Source organism: Anneissia japonica, unplaced genomic scaffold (assembly GCF_011630105.1).
Source record: "Anneissia japonica isolate Jap-2015-1 unplaced genomic scaffold, ASM1163010v1 scaffold287960_len3192837_cov198, whole genome shotgun sequence".
NCBI classification, from domain to species: Eukaryota; Metazoa; Echinodermata; class Crinoidea; order Comatulida; family Comatulidae; genus Anneissia; species Anneissia japonica.
In genome coordinates this window covers 777,949-795,208 of record NW_022712725.1, presented here as the reverse complement: position 1 = coordinate 795,208, position 17,260 = coordinate 777,949, and the positions used below count along the sequence as shown (strand labels likewise).

The following is a 17,260-nucleotide window of genomic DNA, read 5'->3' as shown; positions in this document are numbered from 1 at the left end:
ATGCCAGTTAAATACACTCCATGATACAGGTTGATGTTACAGTGGCCTTATTTATTGTTTTATAGTACAAATTCACAAAATTTACAGCATTCATTTTGAAAAGAAGCCCCTGTCTTTACTTTGCAAAGGAGCCAAGAAAAATCCCAGGGAGAAGAAGCCCAGGGCTTCAATTCCAGGTTTTACGGGAGACAATTTTCAAGTATGTATTGTTTTGTAAACTCACTTTCATCAACTTTAAAATGTTTTTATTTACAAGACTTTTACATTGGTTTTCAGTACTTCCCAGCAAACATGGACCAAAATGGCCATGTGACAAACCACATACCGGTACCAGTGCGGGCAATTGCTATCAGGGTTAAACCCTCTGTCTGGTATGGCCACATCAGTATGAGATTGGAGGTTCTTGGTTGTGCAGGTACTCTTTAAGATATCATATGTCTCTCTTTAGTATAAGTATGTATAAGTTTGTTCATCTAATAGTATACATAACATAAGGCAAGGACAAAATGAGTCTCTCAGTTTTAGTTGGAAGGTAATTTGTTTATTTAATGAACATTTACCAACTACAGTATTGCCACTTAAATCTCGATCTTGATTTTTTTGTGTGCATAAAACTACAAAAATGAATAATCAATAATGACTTCTCTCTTTGTTTTTGTGGTAGTTCCTGATGAAGATAGTGAAGGAGGTAAGTCAAAAGCCTAATTGACATTTAATATATAATAATATATAATTAATTGAAATTGTTATAGGAGTATGAAAATAACATAATTAAAATTTGAAAAGTAAAATATATAAATAAATGTGTAAAACAGAGATATAACAGAATAAACCCTTCTGATTCTTGAGTTATATATGCAAATATTTATATTAGGTGAATGTATGGAGCCCATGGGAATGGAATCTGGACAAATATCAACACAGAGTTTGACTGCTTCAACGGAATACGACCAGAACCATGGTGCACGACGTGCAAGGCTTAACATAGGTCGAGAAGGGTCAGAAACAGGTGCTTGGTCTGCCCAGAGGAATGATCATTCACAGTGGATCCAGGCCGATTTGGGTTCATCACAGACATTGACGGGAATAATCACCCAGGGCAGGAGTGATGTTGACCAGTGGGTTATCACCTTTCAAGTGCAGTATAGTCAAGACAGCCTGGCCTGGTTAGAATTAGTTGGAAATGGAAACCAAGTTGAGGTACGTATGCTGGTAATTTCAAAGCAGATGTGTAGTCTGCTTTTCATAATGCCACTTCTAATTATGAATGTTTGTAGAACTGTTATAATATAGGCTACATTTAGACTAATACTCAAACCGTGCATGATGCAAGACTGGAGTGATTCTTGCACCTGTCCATACTACATGGGATGAACTTAGCCTTAATGATAAAGTAGTAGCCCAAGTCAAATGGAGAACACAGGCAAACTCCTCAAGGCCTTGAATTCTTAACATGGAATGATGTGACATTGGGTTTTGTAAATTTTTTGCAAACAAATACAAAGATTTGGGAGGTTCTAGCTATCCCATAGAGTCATTTGACAAAGCTTCAGCTTTTTAATTAATAATAATAATGATAATGATAATGATAATAATAATAATTTTTTAGCATTTATATAGCACTCTTTGTATAGAGTCAACAGCATTTACACTTGATTGGTCACTATTTTTTTAAACTGATTATTTATTCCAGGAGTTTGTTGGCAATACCGATCGTGACACGCCTGTGACCAATTTGTTTCCAACACCAATCAGTGCACAGTTCTTGCGTGTTCATCCTACAGCATGGAATGGACACATAAGCATGCGGTTTGAACTTCTTGGTTGTAACGGTAATTGTCAAAATCTGTGATCTATCAAAATTTCATTATTTGCATATAGATTCTCTCAGCTTATTCCAAGACTTTAATACACAAACTGATATATGTATAATCTCTAGTTATTAATTCTTAGGCACTTATAAACTTTATCATCAATATCAACTGATAAATATTTTGTCTATTATTACTACTCTTGCAGATGACACTGTACTGAACTGATTATTATTGTTGTCATTTGTATTATTTTTATTGATATTGTTGTTACTATAACTATTGTCATTATTAATATTATTACTACTATTATTATGAGTATTGTTTTTATTGTTATTAACACTAATTATTTATTTATTATTATTCATAATTTAAATATACTACATCATATTAAATTTTGACAGTATTACATATTGAATGGAATGTGTTACATTGAATATATATATTTAATTAATAGAAGAGATGAATGTAACTGAACCAGAATGCTCTAGTCCGCTTGGTATGCGAGATGGATCCATTCCAGATGGCAGCCTTTCCGTCTCCAGTCAATGGGATGCGATTCACGGTGCTCTTGGGGCCCGGTATCACTCCAGTAGAACATCAAGCAATGTTGGCTCATGGAGCGCACAGGTAAACGATGCCAATCAATGGATCCAAGTGGACTTTGGAACCCGCGATATTGTCATGGTTACCGGAATAACAACGCAAGGGAGATCTGATCATGAACAGTGGGTCACTGCTTACAATGTACAGTACAGTCAGAATGGGGAAACATTCCTAACTGTTAGTGATGAAGATGGAAACCCACAGGTAAATATCATTAGGTATAATGTTATGCCCTGGCAACAATGATATTTATAAATCAAGGTTGTTCCATTGGCATTCTGATGTAAAACTATGTAACATATATTTTGTTAATATAACATTTATTAACAGTGACAGTGCCAGCGTCTAAAATTTGGGAGGGGGGGCAAAGTGAGGGGCAAGGTATGATTTTGGTGGGACAAGGTCCCTGATGACAGCAATGTGGGCGTGGTCTGGTGTCAATAAAATGCTTTAAAAGTAAACCGGAGCCAGAGCCCCCCAAAAATATGACAATTTAGGGGTTTCAGAGGCTTGTTTAATCGATATCATATATAGATAGTCTGCTAATATGTAGAAAATACATATAATTTTTTTTTCGTCCCGATGAATTGTGGTTTTACTTCTTTTCTGGGTGGGGGGTGGAACTGGGGAGGCAATACAAGTTTTTTCTGGGGGGAAAAATTCCCCACGCACCACCCCTGTTTATAAATAATATTAACTATACATCAAACATTAATTGCAGGAATTTGAAGGCAATCATAATCAGTTTGCCGGACAGTACAATTACTTCGCTGAGCCAATCCAGGCCAGGTACATCCGTATTAACCCAACTCAGTGGCATGGGCATATCAGTCTCCGATTTGAACTTCTTGGCTGTCGAGAACCGATCCCTATACCACCAGGCGGTAAGTGTAATTGAGTACACAATGTGGAAGTAATTAAAGTAAATTCATGTTAATGTTAATTTACAAAAATTTGAATTTATATGTTTGTTACGATTTGAATATATATATTAAGACCATAAAAATATGGAATATAATTAAAAGTGTATCCTAATTTAAAACAAAAAAAAGTTATGAAGTCATATAGAAAATCAAGTCATTTCTGAAAGTCCTTCATGTTTTCTTATGTAAGATAATGGTTAAATAAAAGTGTGTCTTTAGTTTAGTTTAGAAGGTGTTTTGAAAAATAGCTTTTTAGATGACATATTCAAATATAACCTTCAACATTAGTTTTAGTCTAAAGCTACGTTCACATCAAGCCCGGATTCCGGAGAAAAATGGGTTCAATGGTAAAGAATAGGACCGTTCATATAAAATTCGTACGATTTTCAATCTGGACCGATGGATCTGAGAGCCAGTATCTTGAAATTGTACGTTTTTTTTTTTGGACCAATCAGCAACAAGCTTGGTTGGTTCCAACCAATCAATCGCATACATACTTAACCCGAACAACTGTGTTCCGTACACGATGTGAACACAGCATTAAAAAAACGTAGCAACTCACAATGCCATCTGCTGATTGTCAATTGAACGGATCGTCATTAAAAACGATCAGTTGTGCATGCAACATCGCGTTGCGTTCTTCATAGAATCGTGTCGACCGATGACCGTTGGGCACAGTAAGTGCGTGGCTTAGCTTACAATAGGAGTCTTTCGATTTGTGCGAGACACGACGCTAGAAGGGAATCGTTCATGTGTGGCCATCCTATCTGGCGTCCTACGTTCTCAGCATACGTAGATTTTGCCAAATTGCGTTGCAGAATCCACTCGGCGAGGTGAACTTAGCAAGTGACTTTAGTGACATCATTGCGTTCTACGTCCTACCGTCGTCGTGCAGTCGAAAGCTCCCTAATATTTTATCCTTTTATCCACTTTATGACCTAATGGCTGATGGATAAAATACATGCAAGTTGTCATGTCATTTTTTTTTCTTTTAAGCAGCCAACTGCACTGATTACATGGGAGTGGCATCAAACGCCATCTCAAATGATAATATTCAAGCGTCGAGTGAGTGGAATGCTCAACACGGCCCGCAACGTGGAAGGCTAAACATTCGTCCAGACAGTGGCGGCATTGGTTCCTGGTCTGCGCAAACTAACAACCTGGACCAATGGATCCAAGCCAACCTTGGTGCTGTCAAGACTGTCACTGGTGTAATCACACAAGGAAGAAGTGGCCTTGACCAATGGGTGACTGCATTTGAAGTGTTGTACAGTAACGATGGAGGTGATTGGCAGACAGTTGAGGAAGGCGGTCATACATTGGTCAGTTACATATTCGTAATGATTTTTTACATTTTTTTGAATGGTATTATGATTTATGCATACATTATATGTAATCAGTAAATTAATTGTACAATTACAGACACAAATACATATTTTGTGTTTTTAATAATTCTAAACTATGTACTATTATTAGAAAAAGCAAAATATATTTATTTCTTAATGATAGTTGATTGCACTATGGAAAGAGACTATTGTACCCAATGCAGAACATGCTGGTAACTACTCACTTTACCTCTGCAATAAATCCTTTGAAGGAATTCTGCATACCTCAATTTATATACAGTTAGCCTTTAATTAATGATGATTGCTTGGTATATGCCAAAATGTATTTTAAATTTGTGTGAATAACATGTATAATTTTAAATATCAATTGGTTACTGATCAAATAGTTGATAACAGAGTGTTTTTTAAGGAATTAAATCTTCAAAATTAATGTTTGTTTTTCCTGAAGGTTTTTACTGGAAATACTGACCAGGAGACTGCTGTTACCAACATGTTCCCAACGTCGGTTGAAGCACAGTATGTTCGCATTCACCCTACTGCATGGTTTGGTCACATTAGTCTGCGCTTTGAAATCTTAGGCTGTAGAGGTATGACTTGTTATATCATAATTATTTAACAAAGTGAAAATGGATGCTATTTGACAGAAAACCTGGTTGCCTGTTTCAGTTCAAAGCAACTGTTAACCTATGTCTACACTACCAAATTTTGTGTGACAAATTTGTGTTATGTGCCCATATTTGTGCATTTGTTTGAATTTTGAACAGATAAAATTCATAAGATGACTTAATAAATGATTTGCTAAAAGATATTAACAACAACAAAATAATGTTATTCAATATTTCAGGTGAGGAAGTGGAGGTAGAAATTCCTGAAGGTAAGTTATTGTCTTCTATCAAAGTAATTTGGTTAGCATTTAGAAAATCTTGTTTTTTCCCTTTTTAATCTTTTTATTCATTTGAAATTAATCAAATTAGAAGTGGTGTTTGTCAGTTGTATTGATAATATAAATGCATTATAAAAAAAACTTTAAAAAGAAATTAAGTCAAGCTCTTGTAATTAATTTTCAAAATAGTGTAGAAAGTGTTGTGCGTTTTGGTAGTAATTAATAGGCAAATAGCTATGGAATGTGAATCTACAATCCATATTGAAAATTTACTATTAGTTAATTAATCATCCATCTGTTAATTAGTTATTTTTATTACTGCCCTATAAATCTATAAATCTTATTTTTTTGTCTTAAAAAGGAAAATACAATTATTTATATTTTATTTGTTTCCCATTATTGTGTAAAGATTGTACAACACATGCTTTGGGTATGCAGTCAAGAGCTATCCCATCAGGAAACATCCGTGCTTCGAGCGAGTACAATGCTCAACATGGTGCACGCCGTGCTCGACTGAACATCATACCAGACAGTGATGGCATTGGATCATGGGCAGCCAGGAGCAATAATCGTGATCAATGGATCCAAGCTGACTTGTTTATAGCGAAACGTGTGACTGGTGTGGTAACCCAGGGACGCAATGGTAACTACGACCAATGGGTGACATCGTTTGAGGTCCTATATGGTATGGATGGTAATAATTGGGAGACGGTTACTAGTAACAGCGGACAACCGATTGTAAGCTCTTTACTTTATCTATTTGTAAAATTTAATTTTCATTCAATAGTAATTATATCATTAATAATAATAATAATAATAATAATAATAATAATAATAATAATAATAATAATAATAATAATAATAATTAAATAGTTATTTAACCCATTAGCACCTATAGTTGTAATGTATTGTAGTCAATTACTCCCTAGAGAGTTTGCTGTATATGAAAGAAATTAGACTCTACTACAAATAAACTGTAATAATTTTTTTATTGTTGAAAATGTTCCATTACAAGTTGTTTTTATTTTGATTCATATTAAATAAGCGTTCCAGTGATACAAAATATTTTGACCTTTGACTTTTAAATTGTGACCTTTGACCTATCATTTTTAACATTTCATCTAAAATTTGCAATTTTCTTTGATTTAATAATATTATATAAATGATTTTGAATTTGCATACTTTACTAAATTGTATAATTATTTTATTGAGTGACATCAATTATCTGACCTTTGACATTAATATATTGACCTTTGACCTATTCAACTTGTATTTGACCTTTATTGGTTTTTACTAAAAAAGAAAATATTATCAGCATGTCTCTTTTCTAAATTTTGTGTAAATAAAAGCCTATAATTATATATGATAGGGTGATAATAACTGATGTTTTTTATATGGCCTGATTCCCAAATTTCCATCAGTTTTATATACCATTTTCGGTGCAAAACTAGGAGTTTATTAATGAAAAAGTAAGTAGTCTACTTCGTTGCGAGTGTGGTGCAAAAAGTGGTACTGAAGCCCAAAAGCGCCGCGCTGTCATAAACATCTAAGACTAGACCTTTTGCAGGGTATGTTATTACTTATGTACGAGTACGAGGCCAGCCTAAGTAAATGTTTTGTACAAAGTATGCATTAGCCTAGACATGTAAATAATAGTTTTCCCTTTCTAAGACATTCAGCGCATTGTGGTGCAAAGTCATGCGATTCAAAACTTCGCTTCTTCTCAACTGTTTGTTGTGAACACAAATTATGTCATTTTTTCAAATAGAAACCTCATTGGCCGAAAGGTCCACTGATTAATCTCAGATAAGAAAGTATAATACATACTCCAAGTATTAAAATACACGCCATCGTGTTGGGATTCAATATTTCGACATTAATTATGTCATCATCAGGAATGATGACATAATTAATGTCGAAATATTGAATCCCAACACGATGGCGTGTATTTCAATACTTGGAGTATGTATTATACTTTCAAACCTCATTGGATGATGAGATATTCTGAAAAGGGATTTTCCAAAGTTTATGTAGACATTTTTCGCGACACGCTAGGGTTCATATAACAATATAATTGTAAAAATTGTGGCTAATCCTTCTTTGTACAATTTGAACCTCAAGAATATGATTGACTATGAACATTTTTTCCCCTTTTTCAGGAATTTGTTGGTAATAATGACAAGGATACTCCTGTTAGCAATCTATTCCCAGTTGAGATACAAGCACGTTTTATTCGAATCCATCCTCTGCGATGGAATGGGCACATCAGTATGAGATTTGAGATCCTTGGATGCCCAGGTATAGTAACAAGGAAAGGAAGCATAAGTTGGGTGCACCATTTCGAGTTACAAGAAGAAGGGTGTTGTCTTAAAAATCTCTTACAGGATGTAGTTGCAAATGGCATAAAATTAAAATCAAATAGAGGCAGTCAAGGAAATAATTTTCTTATTTTGTCATAATTTTTGAATTGGAACATATTACCAGTTCCTTTTTAACTTATAATTTTACGATCATCAGTAATTTTTTTTTTAAGTTAAAGTCAAAGCAGTTGGTGTGAAATTTGAAATGCCAGGCCTATTCAGTGGAATAAATGGCAAGCATAGTATGCAGGATATTTTAATGACTTTCATTAATTAATGACTGGTATTTATTTAGTCAGATATTTATAATGTAACCATTAATTTTTCTAGATACTGAACCAGCAGAACAGTTCTGCACTGGAGCTTTGGGAATTGAGAGTCGTGATATCCAGTTAATAGCATCCAGTGAGTATAATGCACAACATGGAGCTACACGTGGTAGACTCAACATCACACCAGGAAGTGGTGGTATTGGTGCTTGGGCTGCACAATCCAACAACCAAAACCAATGGATTCAAGCTGATATTGGTGCTTTGAAAGAAGTAACTGGAGTAATCACACAAGGTCGCAACGGAGGCTATGATCAATGGGTGACATCATATAAAGTATCTTACAGTATTGATGGCAGTAACTTTCAACCAATCATGGGAGCTGGTGGCCAGGCAGCTGTAAGTGAAACTCAGAATAGATATTTTCTGTAGGAAATGAAATTCTGTGGGTCAGATTTGCATTAATTTCTTATAATTAAAAATAAAATGAATTTTCAATGCCCAAGCCCGATTTACCCAAAATTTTAAAAATCTAGCATGAGCTTTTTTCTTTTTCAAAAGAGAAGCCTAAATTGTTTGTGAGATAATTGGTGATCCGCTACACTAGCGGATCACCTCTTGTTATTGTCAGAGATCTTCTTTTTTTTTTCCCATTTCTTGTTAGCACGATATCTAAAAATTGGCACGAGATTCATACATGCACGCTTCAACAAANNNCTTCAACAAACATTTAGCTTGGCCTGGAATAGTCACAATAAGGTTTTCAAAGTGCGCAGTTATGCGTGACGTCATCTACGCGCAATTTTGTGTTTTTACATTATCGATCATATCAGCCTAACCAATTACCATTTCGAAATCGTATTAAGTGAGCATTAACTTCAAGTCAATGTTAAATGTAATTTACCGAAATTTTACGCGTGCGCGTAATAACGCGCACGTACGCGTGTGTCAAACTTTGAAAATGCTTGAAATCACATTTAGATTAAATTAGAGCACGTTTCAGGCCATTTTGAGCATTTCAATTTTTTTTTTTAATTTACCACTTATTAATTACTTTTTTTTTTTTATGAACATTGATTATCATACTGTTTTGTTATTTTTTCAGAGGAAATTGAAGATGGTAAGTTATTGCAAATTTTTTCACGACACTATATTGTTGTTTTAATCGAATATTATTTTTTATTACTTATATAGTACAAAAACTAAGGGCTTTGATAAGAAATAGAACATAACAAACTAAATACTTTACTGCAAGATTGTACTCATTATTGAGATGTGTAATTTTATATATCATAATAGCTTATCGGACATTGTTACGTCATCATATTGCCATCTGAATTTAAAAACAAGAAAAAAATTATATTTCTTTTCTCAAAACGTTGATGACGTCATATCATCTTAACCATTCGTCATTTCTGAATAATATTAAATGGGCTTATACTTGTCTCTTATACACATCTAGATGTGTATAAGAGACAGCCACTGGCGTACGCGTGCGTCAAATATTACATATGCTAATAATTATGCCTATTTATAATCAAATATAGCTCCTTAGAATGAAAGGTGACCCCCAATTTTTATTACATATTCTAAAAGCACATGAGTTGTAGATATGATTTGATATATTATAATAGCTGATCGGACATTGTGACGTCACAATATTGCCTGAAGTAAAAAAACCGAATTTTTATATGATAAATACTATAAATGATCATTACTCCTTCACCAACAGGCGTTTGTCAATGAAAGTTGATACATATATCTCTCATATGAAAAGACAACAGTGACATTAAGATGCGCACGTGCGTCATGACGTGCGCGTACGCATGAGTAAATCTTTTCAAATGCTCAAAATTCTTTTTTAACAAACTAAATTAGCGTATTTTGCCATTTTCAGCAATTAATTATTGTTCAATCTGCCACGCGCACACTTCCTCGTGGGTCAAAGTGCGGCGGATCACCTAACTCGTCCTCAGTGACGAGTTCAAATCTAGTTAAAATTGGACTTTTCAATCTCCAAAAACTAAAAGCTATTACTTTCAATATCAATGGCATATTGCATTCGGAGAAACTTGATAAGATGTATTATCATTTTGTAGGAGTTTGTAGGAAACAGTGACCCAGATACAGCAGTTACCAATCTGTTTGCTGCCCCCGTACATGCTCAATATGTACGTATTGAACCAATTAGCTGGAACAACCACATCAGTATGAGGATAGAGATAGTTGGATGTCCAGGTACATAATTTCTATTGAATTATTATGTTACATATTCCAGCATTTATAATTGTAATGACAATATCTTATATATATCTCTTTGATATCCAAAAAAGATTCCATATCAAACATCAATATAAATAATAATCAAACCAAATAATTTGCCAACAGTTTCAAAATTTAAAATCAAGAATAAGTGCCCCGTTTGAATAAGCGCGCCCCTCTTGAATAGGTGCCCCTCCTAACGTGAAAATTGTCTTAAGCATCCCGTTTGAATAAACGCCCCTCAATTCCTAAAAAAATTCAATCATACAGTACAGTACATCATTAATTTTCTGCATCAACTGTTCGCATCTAAGCATTGTCAGTCGGTCAGTTCAGCTATCCATCAGTCGGGCTCTCAGTCTCCATTAAGTTTAACATGATTTTCAGTTTTGATGTATATTTAGAATCCCATTCTTGTTTCATTGCTACCATTTTTTGATTTAGAACTACTAGAATTAAACTAAAAATTAAAATACTGTACGGCCATTTTCAGTCAACAAAAATTAACTGACTTCCATCACTCTTGTATCTAAGCAAGAAACCCTGCAATGATCCTGCTAATCTGATTTGGCAGATAGCCAACACACTTACCACCACCACCAACACCACCACTAATTTCATCTGCTGTTGTGTACCCCAACATTCTTGTCATGAGCCATGCTCTCTCGACGATTATCTTTTCTTCACCAAAACCGTTCTCTTATCTTCGATTTAAAAAAAAGTTCTTGAATTCCAATTTCCCATAAGCACTCTTTCAATTTTCATCTATTTCCATAAGTGCCCCCTCAATTTTCCACTCTGTTTTCATAAGCGCCCCGTTTGAATAAAGGCCCCGTTTGAATAAGCGCCCCTCAAAAAGAGCCAAAAATATTTTAAGCTCCCGGGCGCTTATTCGCGCGAGTACGGTATGATGAATCAGAATAGAAAAGTCAATACAAACAATGCTAGTCAAACATGTTATAAATGTACTAAGTGGTGAAAAAACAGCATTAATATTCCCAACCTAAAATTCCGAAGAATGTATGGTTTTTGTTGGCATTTTCTTCATTCACTAAAATTAGGTAAAATGTTGGTTTTCTAATTGAAATATGCTCTACCAGTTTCATTATTTTATCAGGTGTATATACTGAAATTATTTTCCATACAATTACAACATTTTTATTAATTACTTTTTTTTTTTTATGAACATTGATTATCATACTGTTTTGTTATTTTTTCAGAGGAAATTGAAGATGGTAAGTTATTGCAAATTTTTTCACGACACTATATTGTTGTTTTAATCGAATATTATTTTTTATTACTTATATAGTACAAAAACTAAGGGCTTTGATAAGAAATAGAACATAAACTAAATACTGTTACTGCAAGATTGTACTCATTATTGTGAAGGCTAGATATTAATATCGGATGCTTATATATAATATATTTAAGTGCTTATTCATCACATTTCAAATTATAAATGATTGTATGACATTTTTGTTTGTAATGCATATAAAAAAATTTAAAAAAAAAAAAAAATAATATCCCAAATTTATAAGGCGCCAATTCCAAAGGAGATCAATGGCACACTATGCAAGTGTAATACCCTCAGAAAACAAAAAGGTCTTAAGTTGCGATTTAAGTAGTTATAGTAATTGGAAGCTCGTTCCAAAGAAAACCAGAAGCAAATGAGAATGGGCATTGACCATAGGTCTTGGTAGAATATTAGGAAACAGGAGATTTAGAAAAGATGATCAGAGACAGCGAGATGGAGTATAATAGTAAGCAGGCATCCAAGTAGGACTAGAACGCTTTGTAGGTGAGAACTAACAATTTAAAAAACTCATTATTGTGAAGGCTAGATATTAATATCGGATGCTTATATATAAAATATTTAAGTGCTTATTCATCACATTTCAAATTATAAAAGATTGTATGACATTTTTGTTTGTAATGCATATAAAAAAAAAAAAATAATAATAATAATAATAATATCCCAAATTTATAAGGCGCCAATTCCAAAGGAGATCAATGGCACACTATGCAAGTGTAATACCCTCAGAAAACAAAAAGGTCTTAAGTTGCGATAGAAGTAGTTATAGTAATTGGAACTCGTTCCAAAGAAAACCAGAAGCAAATGAGAATGGGCATTGACCATAGGTCTTGGTAGAATATTAGAAAACAGGAGATTTAGAAAAGATGATCAGAGACAGCGAGATGGAGTATAATAGTAAGCAGGCATCTAAGTAGGACTAGAACGCTTTGTAGTGAGAACTAACAATTTAAAAACAATTTGTTGTTTAATCAGCAACCAGTGAAGTTCATGAAGTAGGGGAGTAGCATGGTCATATTTCAGCCCCACAGTGCATGTCCAAGCAGCAGTGTTCTGGATGTTCTGGACGAGTTCTTCTGAGATGCCAAAAACTAAAAAGCAAGCCTTGATGGAATTAAAGCATGCACAAGTATTTCAGTAGATTTCAAATCAAGAAATATATGATGTATCTACAGATATTATAGATTGGATACAGTCTCCAGCAAATTATTAACTAACGTTGATATATTTTTGTATGTGATTATCAGGATAGTATAATCCTTCCATTATGTTTCGCAAAAATTATAAAATTGGCAGATAGTAACTTAAAGACTAACATCAACACTAACAAATGTTAATGTATATTATTTTCAATAAATTTGCAGAAAGATGCAGAGACCCAATGGGTATGGAGTCCATTGATATTCCATCAAACAATATTGAAGCTTCCAGTGAGTACAACGATCAACATGGTGCACGCCGTGCTCGCCTAAACATAGCTCCTGACAGTGATGGCATCGGATCATGGGCAGCAAGAACAAATGACCGGGACCAGTGGATCCAGGTAAACCTTGGAGAGGTGAAGGAAGTGACTGGTGTGATAACTCAAGGAAGAAATGGCAACTATGACCAATGGGTAACTTCTTATGAAGTCTTGTACAGCATGGATGGCAGCAACTGGGAATCCATTCTTGGGAGTGATGGACAACCAAAGGTTTGTTGCAAAATTTATTATTTTTTAAATTTCAGCTTTGTAGCCTATTTTGTGAATGTATATTCCTCAATAAACCAGTTTATTGCCCTTGTTTCTTTAAATAAACTCTCCACAAAGTAAAAAGAACCGTCTGTCAGAGGGTACCATATGACCATGTCTGTACCAACATGCTTGTCCTCATTCTCTTGTCACCATTGATATGACATTTGCAAGTATTTTGATAGTATTTAGCAGGCTTTTATAGGAACCTGTGTTTTAATAGAGGAACACTAATAGATAGTACACTGTAGATTGTTTCATTACCTGAATTAAATCATCATTGAAAGTTATGATAGATGGTAGATTTTTATTATAAATATTAATTCATTTTAACCAAATTAATTTAATTTTTAACCAAATTTTAGTCAAATATTCATGTTGTCATTTCAGGCATTTGTTGGCAACAGTGACAAGAACACTCCAGCCACATCTCTATTCATTGAGCCACTGACAACTCAATATGTTCGTATTCATCCACTAGCATGGAATGGACACATCAGTATGAGATTTGAGGTTCTAGGTTGTGCAGGTAAACTATTTTAAAGAATATTTTAGTTAATGGTAATGAATTGTAATTAAAGCTTGATTTTCTATACTATCACTACATGCTATATTGCCGACATCTTTCGGTGATGCTGATTGGTCGTTCGAATCAGGGAGCCTTCCCCATTGCCTCATGGGCTGCTACACAGTACAACGATTGCACTGAAAACACTGTAGTCGCAGTGTAGCAATTTTATTGAAACCAGGCTTAAGTACCATGATGGTACAGTATTTTAAGTTAAAACTATTGGCTAATCACCTTGCTTGTGTCCTAGGGCAAGAGTATAATTAGGTACCTTGTAGGATGCGGATGCTTTAAAATCAAATTATATACAGTATACCACGTCTTTGGTTTTCTTTCATTTTGTTCGTGTAAATTGCATAGAGACACCTTTATTGTATTATGTGCTATATAAGACTTGCATTATTATTAAGAACAAAATATTTATAAAGAACACTTTCAGAATATTTAATAATTTCTCATTTTTTCCTCACTAATATGGCTTTTTTTTTGGGTGTGAAATAATGCATAATTATGATTACTGTACTTTGCTGAAATTCCACATCTTGTATTAATGTGTTTAAGTAAAGCATATATTTTAAATAGTATTTTTCTTTTTTTTTTTTTTTTTTAGTTCCTGTTGAAGACACTACTGGTATGTACAATCTAATTATTAGCAACATTTTTATGTATGTATGAAATGATCTTTATAATAGTGATTGTTGAGCAACTTCTTGGAACAGTATTTGTGCGGATTGTTCTTAGTAAATAGTTTAAAATTGGAGGATTGTTCTAGTAAATGGTGCTTCCTTTTAGTCTCCCTATTTTTAAGTTAAACAATATGTGTATTTTTTGTCCCTGTACAGCTGATTGCCGAGCACCATCTGGGTTGGAGTCATTTGCAGTCCCATCAGCTGCTATAACAGCTTCCAGCGAATACAATGCTCAACATGGCGCACGTCGCGGTCGACTCAACTTAGCTCCTGATGGTGATGGCATCGGAGCGTGGGCTGCAAGGGCAAATGACCGTAACCAATGGATCCAAGTCAACCTGGGAGAGGTGACAGAAGTTACTGGTGTGATAACTCAAGGAAGAAATGGTAACTATGACCAATGGGTGACTGCTTATGAAGTGCTTTATGGAATGGATGGCACCAACTGGAATTCAATTCTTGGAGCAGATGGACAAGCAAGGGTAGGTTATAAATTGTGGATCTGTTCGAGTAACATTGTTAGCAAATGAAAACCATTGGTTTTAAGGCTTGAATCCACCCAACTGTTATTTGGGAAATAAAGGCTACAATATCACAATAGTGTTTTGTGCTTCAATCTAGAGGTATCTATGTTAAAATTTGCTCACCTCAATACCCCAACCACTGGTGAGTGGATATTTTTGTGGTAGAAAATTTCTAGTGACAAGGTAGGAGAACCTGGAGTGCAAGGTTTTTGTTTTCAAAATTCTAAAATAAAATTGAGAAGAAAAGAAAATTATATTCAAATTGAAGTCTAATCGTGCCATTTCTGAGCATATCCATAATCACCAAACCAACCATGGTGTGGCTGAGGTGGTACTTTACCTCATCTGTGAAAGTTCTTCCCTGGCCCCCTTATATTTCTGATCCACCGCTATAAAAGAAAATGGGTTAGGCTGACATAGAAGAAAAAATGGAAGTACACAGTTTATGTCGGCCCACTGCTGATCTGAGATTAGAACTGTCCCCCAGCTTAAAAAGCTTGAATACCCGGGCTTTATATCATTATGGTTTTTTTTTCTAAATGAACCTGATTTACACAATATTCATCCTTTAATTGTCAACTTTATTTCAGGAATTTGTTGGTAATTCTGACAAGGATACACAAGTAACAAACCTGTTCCCTGCAGCAGTAAATGCACAGTACATCAGAATCCATCCTCTAAGATGGAATGGTCACATTAGTATGCGATTTGAAGTCCTTGCATGCCCAGGTAAGAGGAGCTGAATTTGTATTCAAACCAGGGGTGGCACCAGGATTTGCCCGATCGATGGGGGAGGGGGCTGAGGTCCCTGATGGGGGGGGAGTGGGGACAATGTCCCTGATGAGGAGAAAGCTGAGCAAAGTGGGCGTGGTCGAGCGGCACTTAAAATGTTTCAAAAGTGGTGCAGGGGGGCTAAGCCCCTGAAAATTTAGACAATTTCGGGGTTTCAAAAGCCTATTTAAATTAATTTTAATTTTTTTTCTCCCTGACAAATTATGGTTGTTCTCCCCGACCGGGGGAGGGGGCGACGAGGTGGGGGGAAGCTTTTTCAGATAGGGGCCCTGTTGCTACCCCTGATTCAAACTGATTACAAATATAATTATATATAACAAGTATTGCATGTAATATAATTGTGATATCAAAATACACTATTTTGGTATGTAATAAGGCTTACTAATAATGATGCATCTAATAAGTCATTATGCAAATAGACTAAATAAAAGCTACTCAAAAGTGAACACATAAGTGTAATTTGTTTTAATAATATATATAATACAATTACTTGTTTTCAAATTTATAAATTTTTAGTGGACGATCAAGAACCCGAAGTTACACATCCAGGTATGTATACTACACCTTTTTTTTTATTCATTCTAGTTTTATATTGATTTTGATATTATCTTGTAAATAATAGATTTTTAAAAAAAAATAGACATTTCACATAGGATTTCTGAGTTGAATTTTTATTTGATTATACAATAAAAATCATTTCAAAATAATTGATATCTCTAACTTTATTATAATTTTTAGAGTCTTGTGTTAATAATGGCTTGGGCATGGAGTCTCGATCTATCCCATCCGACAACATACAGGCTTCCAGTGAATTCAATGCCCAACATGGTGCACGACGTGCTCGACTGAACATTGTACCAGACAGTGACGGCATTGGATCATGGGCAGCCAGAGGCAATAATCGTGATCAGTGGATCCAAGCTGACCTGAGTGAAGTGAAACGAGTAACAGGTGTGGTGACCCAGGGACGTAATGGAAATTATGACCAATGGGTAAAATCTTATGAGGTTTTGTATGGTATGGATGGCACCAACTGGGAGACAATTATGTTTACTTCAGGCATACCAATGGTAAGAGTTTATCATGTTTAACTGTAGCATCATGCCCTGAGCAGGCCCGTAGCATGACTTAATATGTGGGAGGTTCGTTTCAGTGGAAAGTGGACCCTTTGGCTTGTATGATC

General features: G+C 34.7%; 1 protein-coding gene across 1 annotated transcript in view; it reads left to right on the top strand.

Moving 5' to 3' along the window:
- The window catches only part of LOC117108037, an 81,571-nt gene that overhangs the window by 54,492 nt on the left and 9,819 nt on the right, over positions 1-17,260 (top strand). Inside the window, exons 54-74 of the mRNA XM_033249883.1 lie at positions 277-415; positions 665-688; positions 875-1,200; positions 1,694-1,832; positions 2,269-2,621; positions 3,139-3,301; positions 4,337-4,662; positions 5,135-5,273; positions 5,531-5,560; positions 5,979-6,307; positions 7,729-7,867; positions 8,260-8,597; positions 10,298-10,436; positions 11,681-11,695; positions 13,137-13,465; positions 13,895-14,033; positions 14,683-14,703; positions 14,915-15,243; positions 15,876-16,014; positions 16,594-16,626; positions 16,816-17,147. Coding sequence (XP_033105774.1) covers positions 277-415; positions 665-688; positions 875-1,200; positions 1,694-1,832; positions 2,269-2,621; positions 3,139-3,301; positions 4,337-4,662; positions 5,135-5,273; positions 5,531-5,560; positions 5,979-6,307; positions 7,729-7,867; positions 8,260-8,597; positions 10,298-10,436; positions 11,681-11,695; positions 13,137-13,465; positions 13,895-14,033; positions 14,683-14,703; positions 14,915-15,243; positions 15,876-16,014; positions 16,594-16,626; positions 16,816-17,147 — 3,921 coding nt within the window. The remainder of the gene's footprint in view (positions 1-276; positions 416-664; positions 689-874; positions 1,201-1,693; positions 1,833-2,268; positions 2,622-3,138; positions 3,302-4,336; positions 4,663-5,134; positions 5,274-5,530; positions 5,561-5,978; positions 6,308-7,728; positions 7,868-8,259; positions 8,598-10,297; positions 10,437-11,680; positions 11,696-13,136; positions 13,466-13,894; positions 14,034-14,682; positions 14,704-14,914; positions 15,244-15,875; positions 16,015-16,593; positions 16,627-16,815; positions 17,148-17,260) is intronic.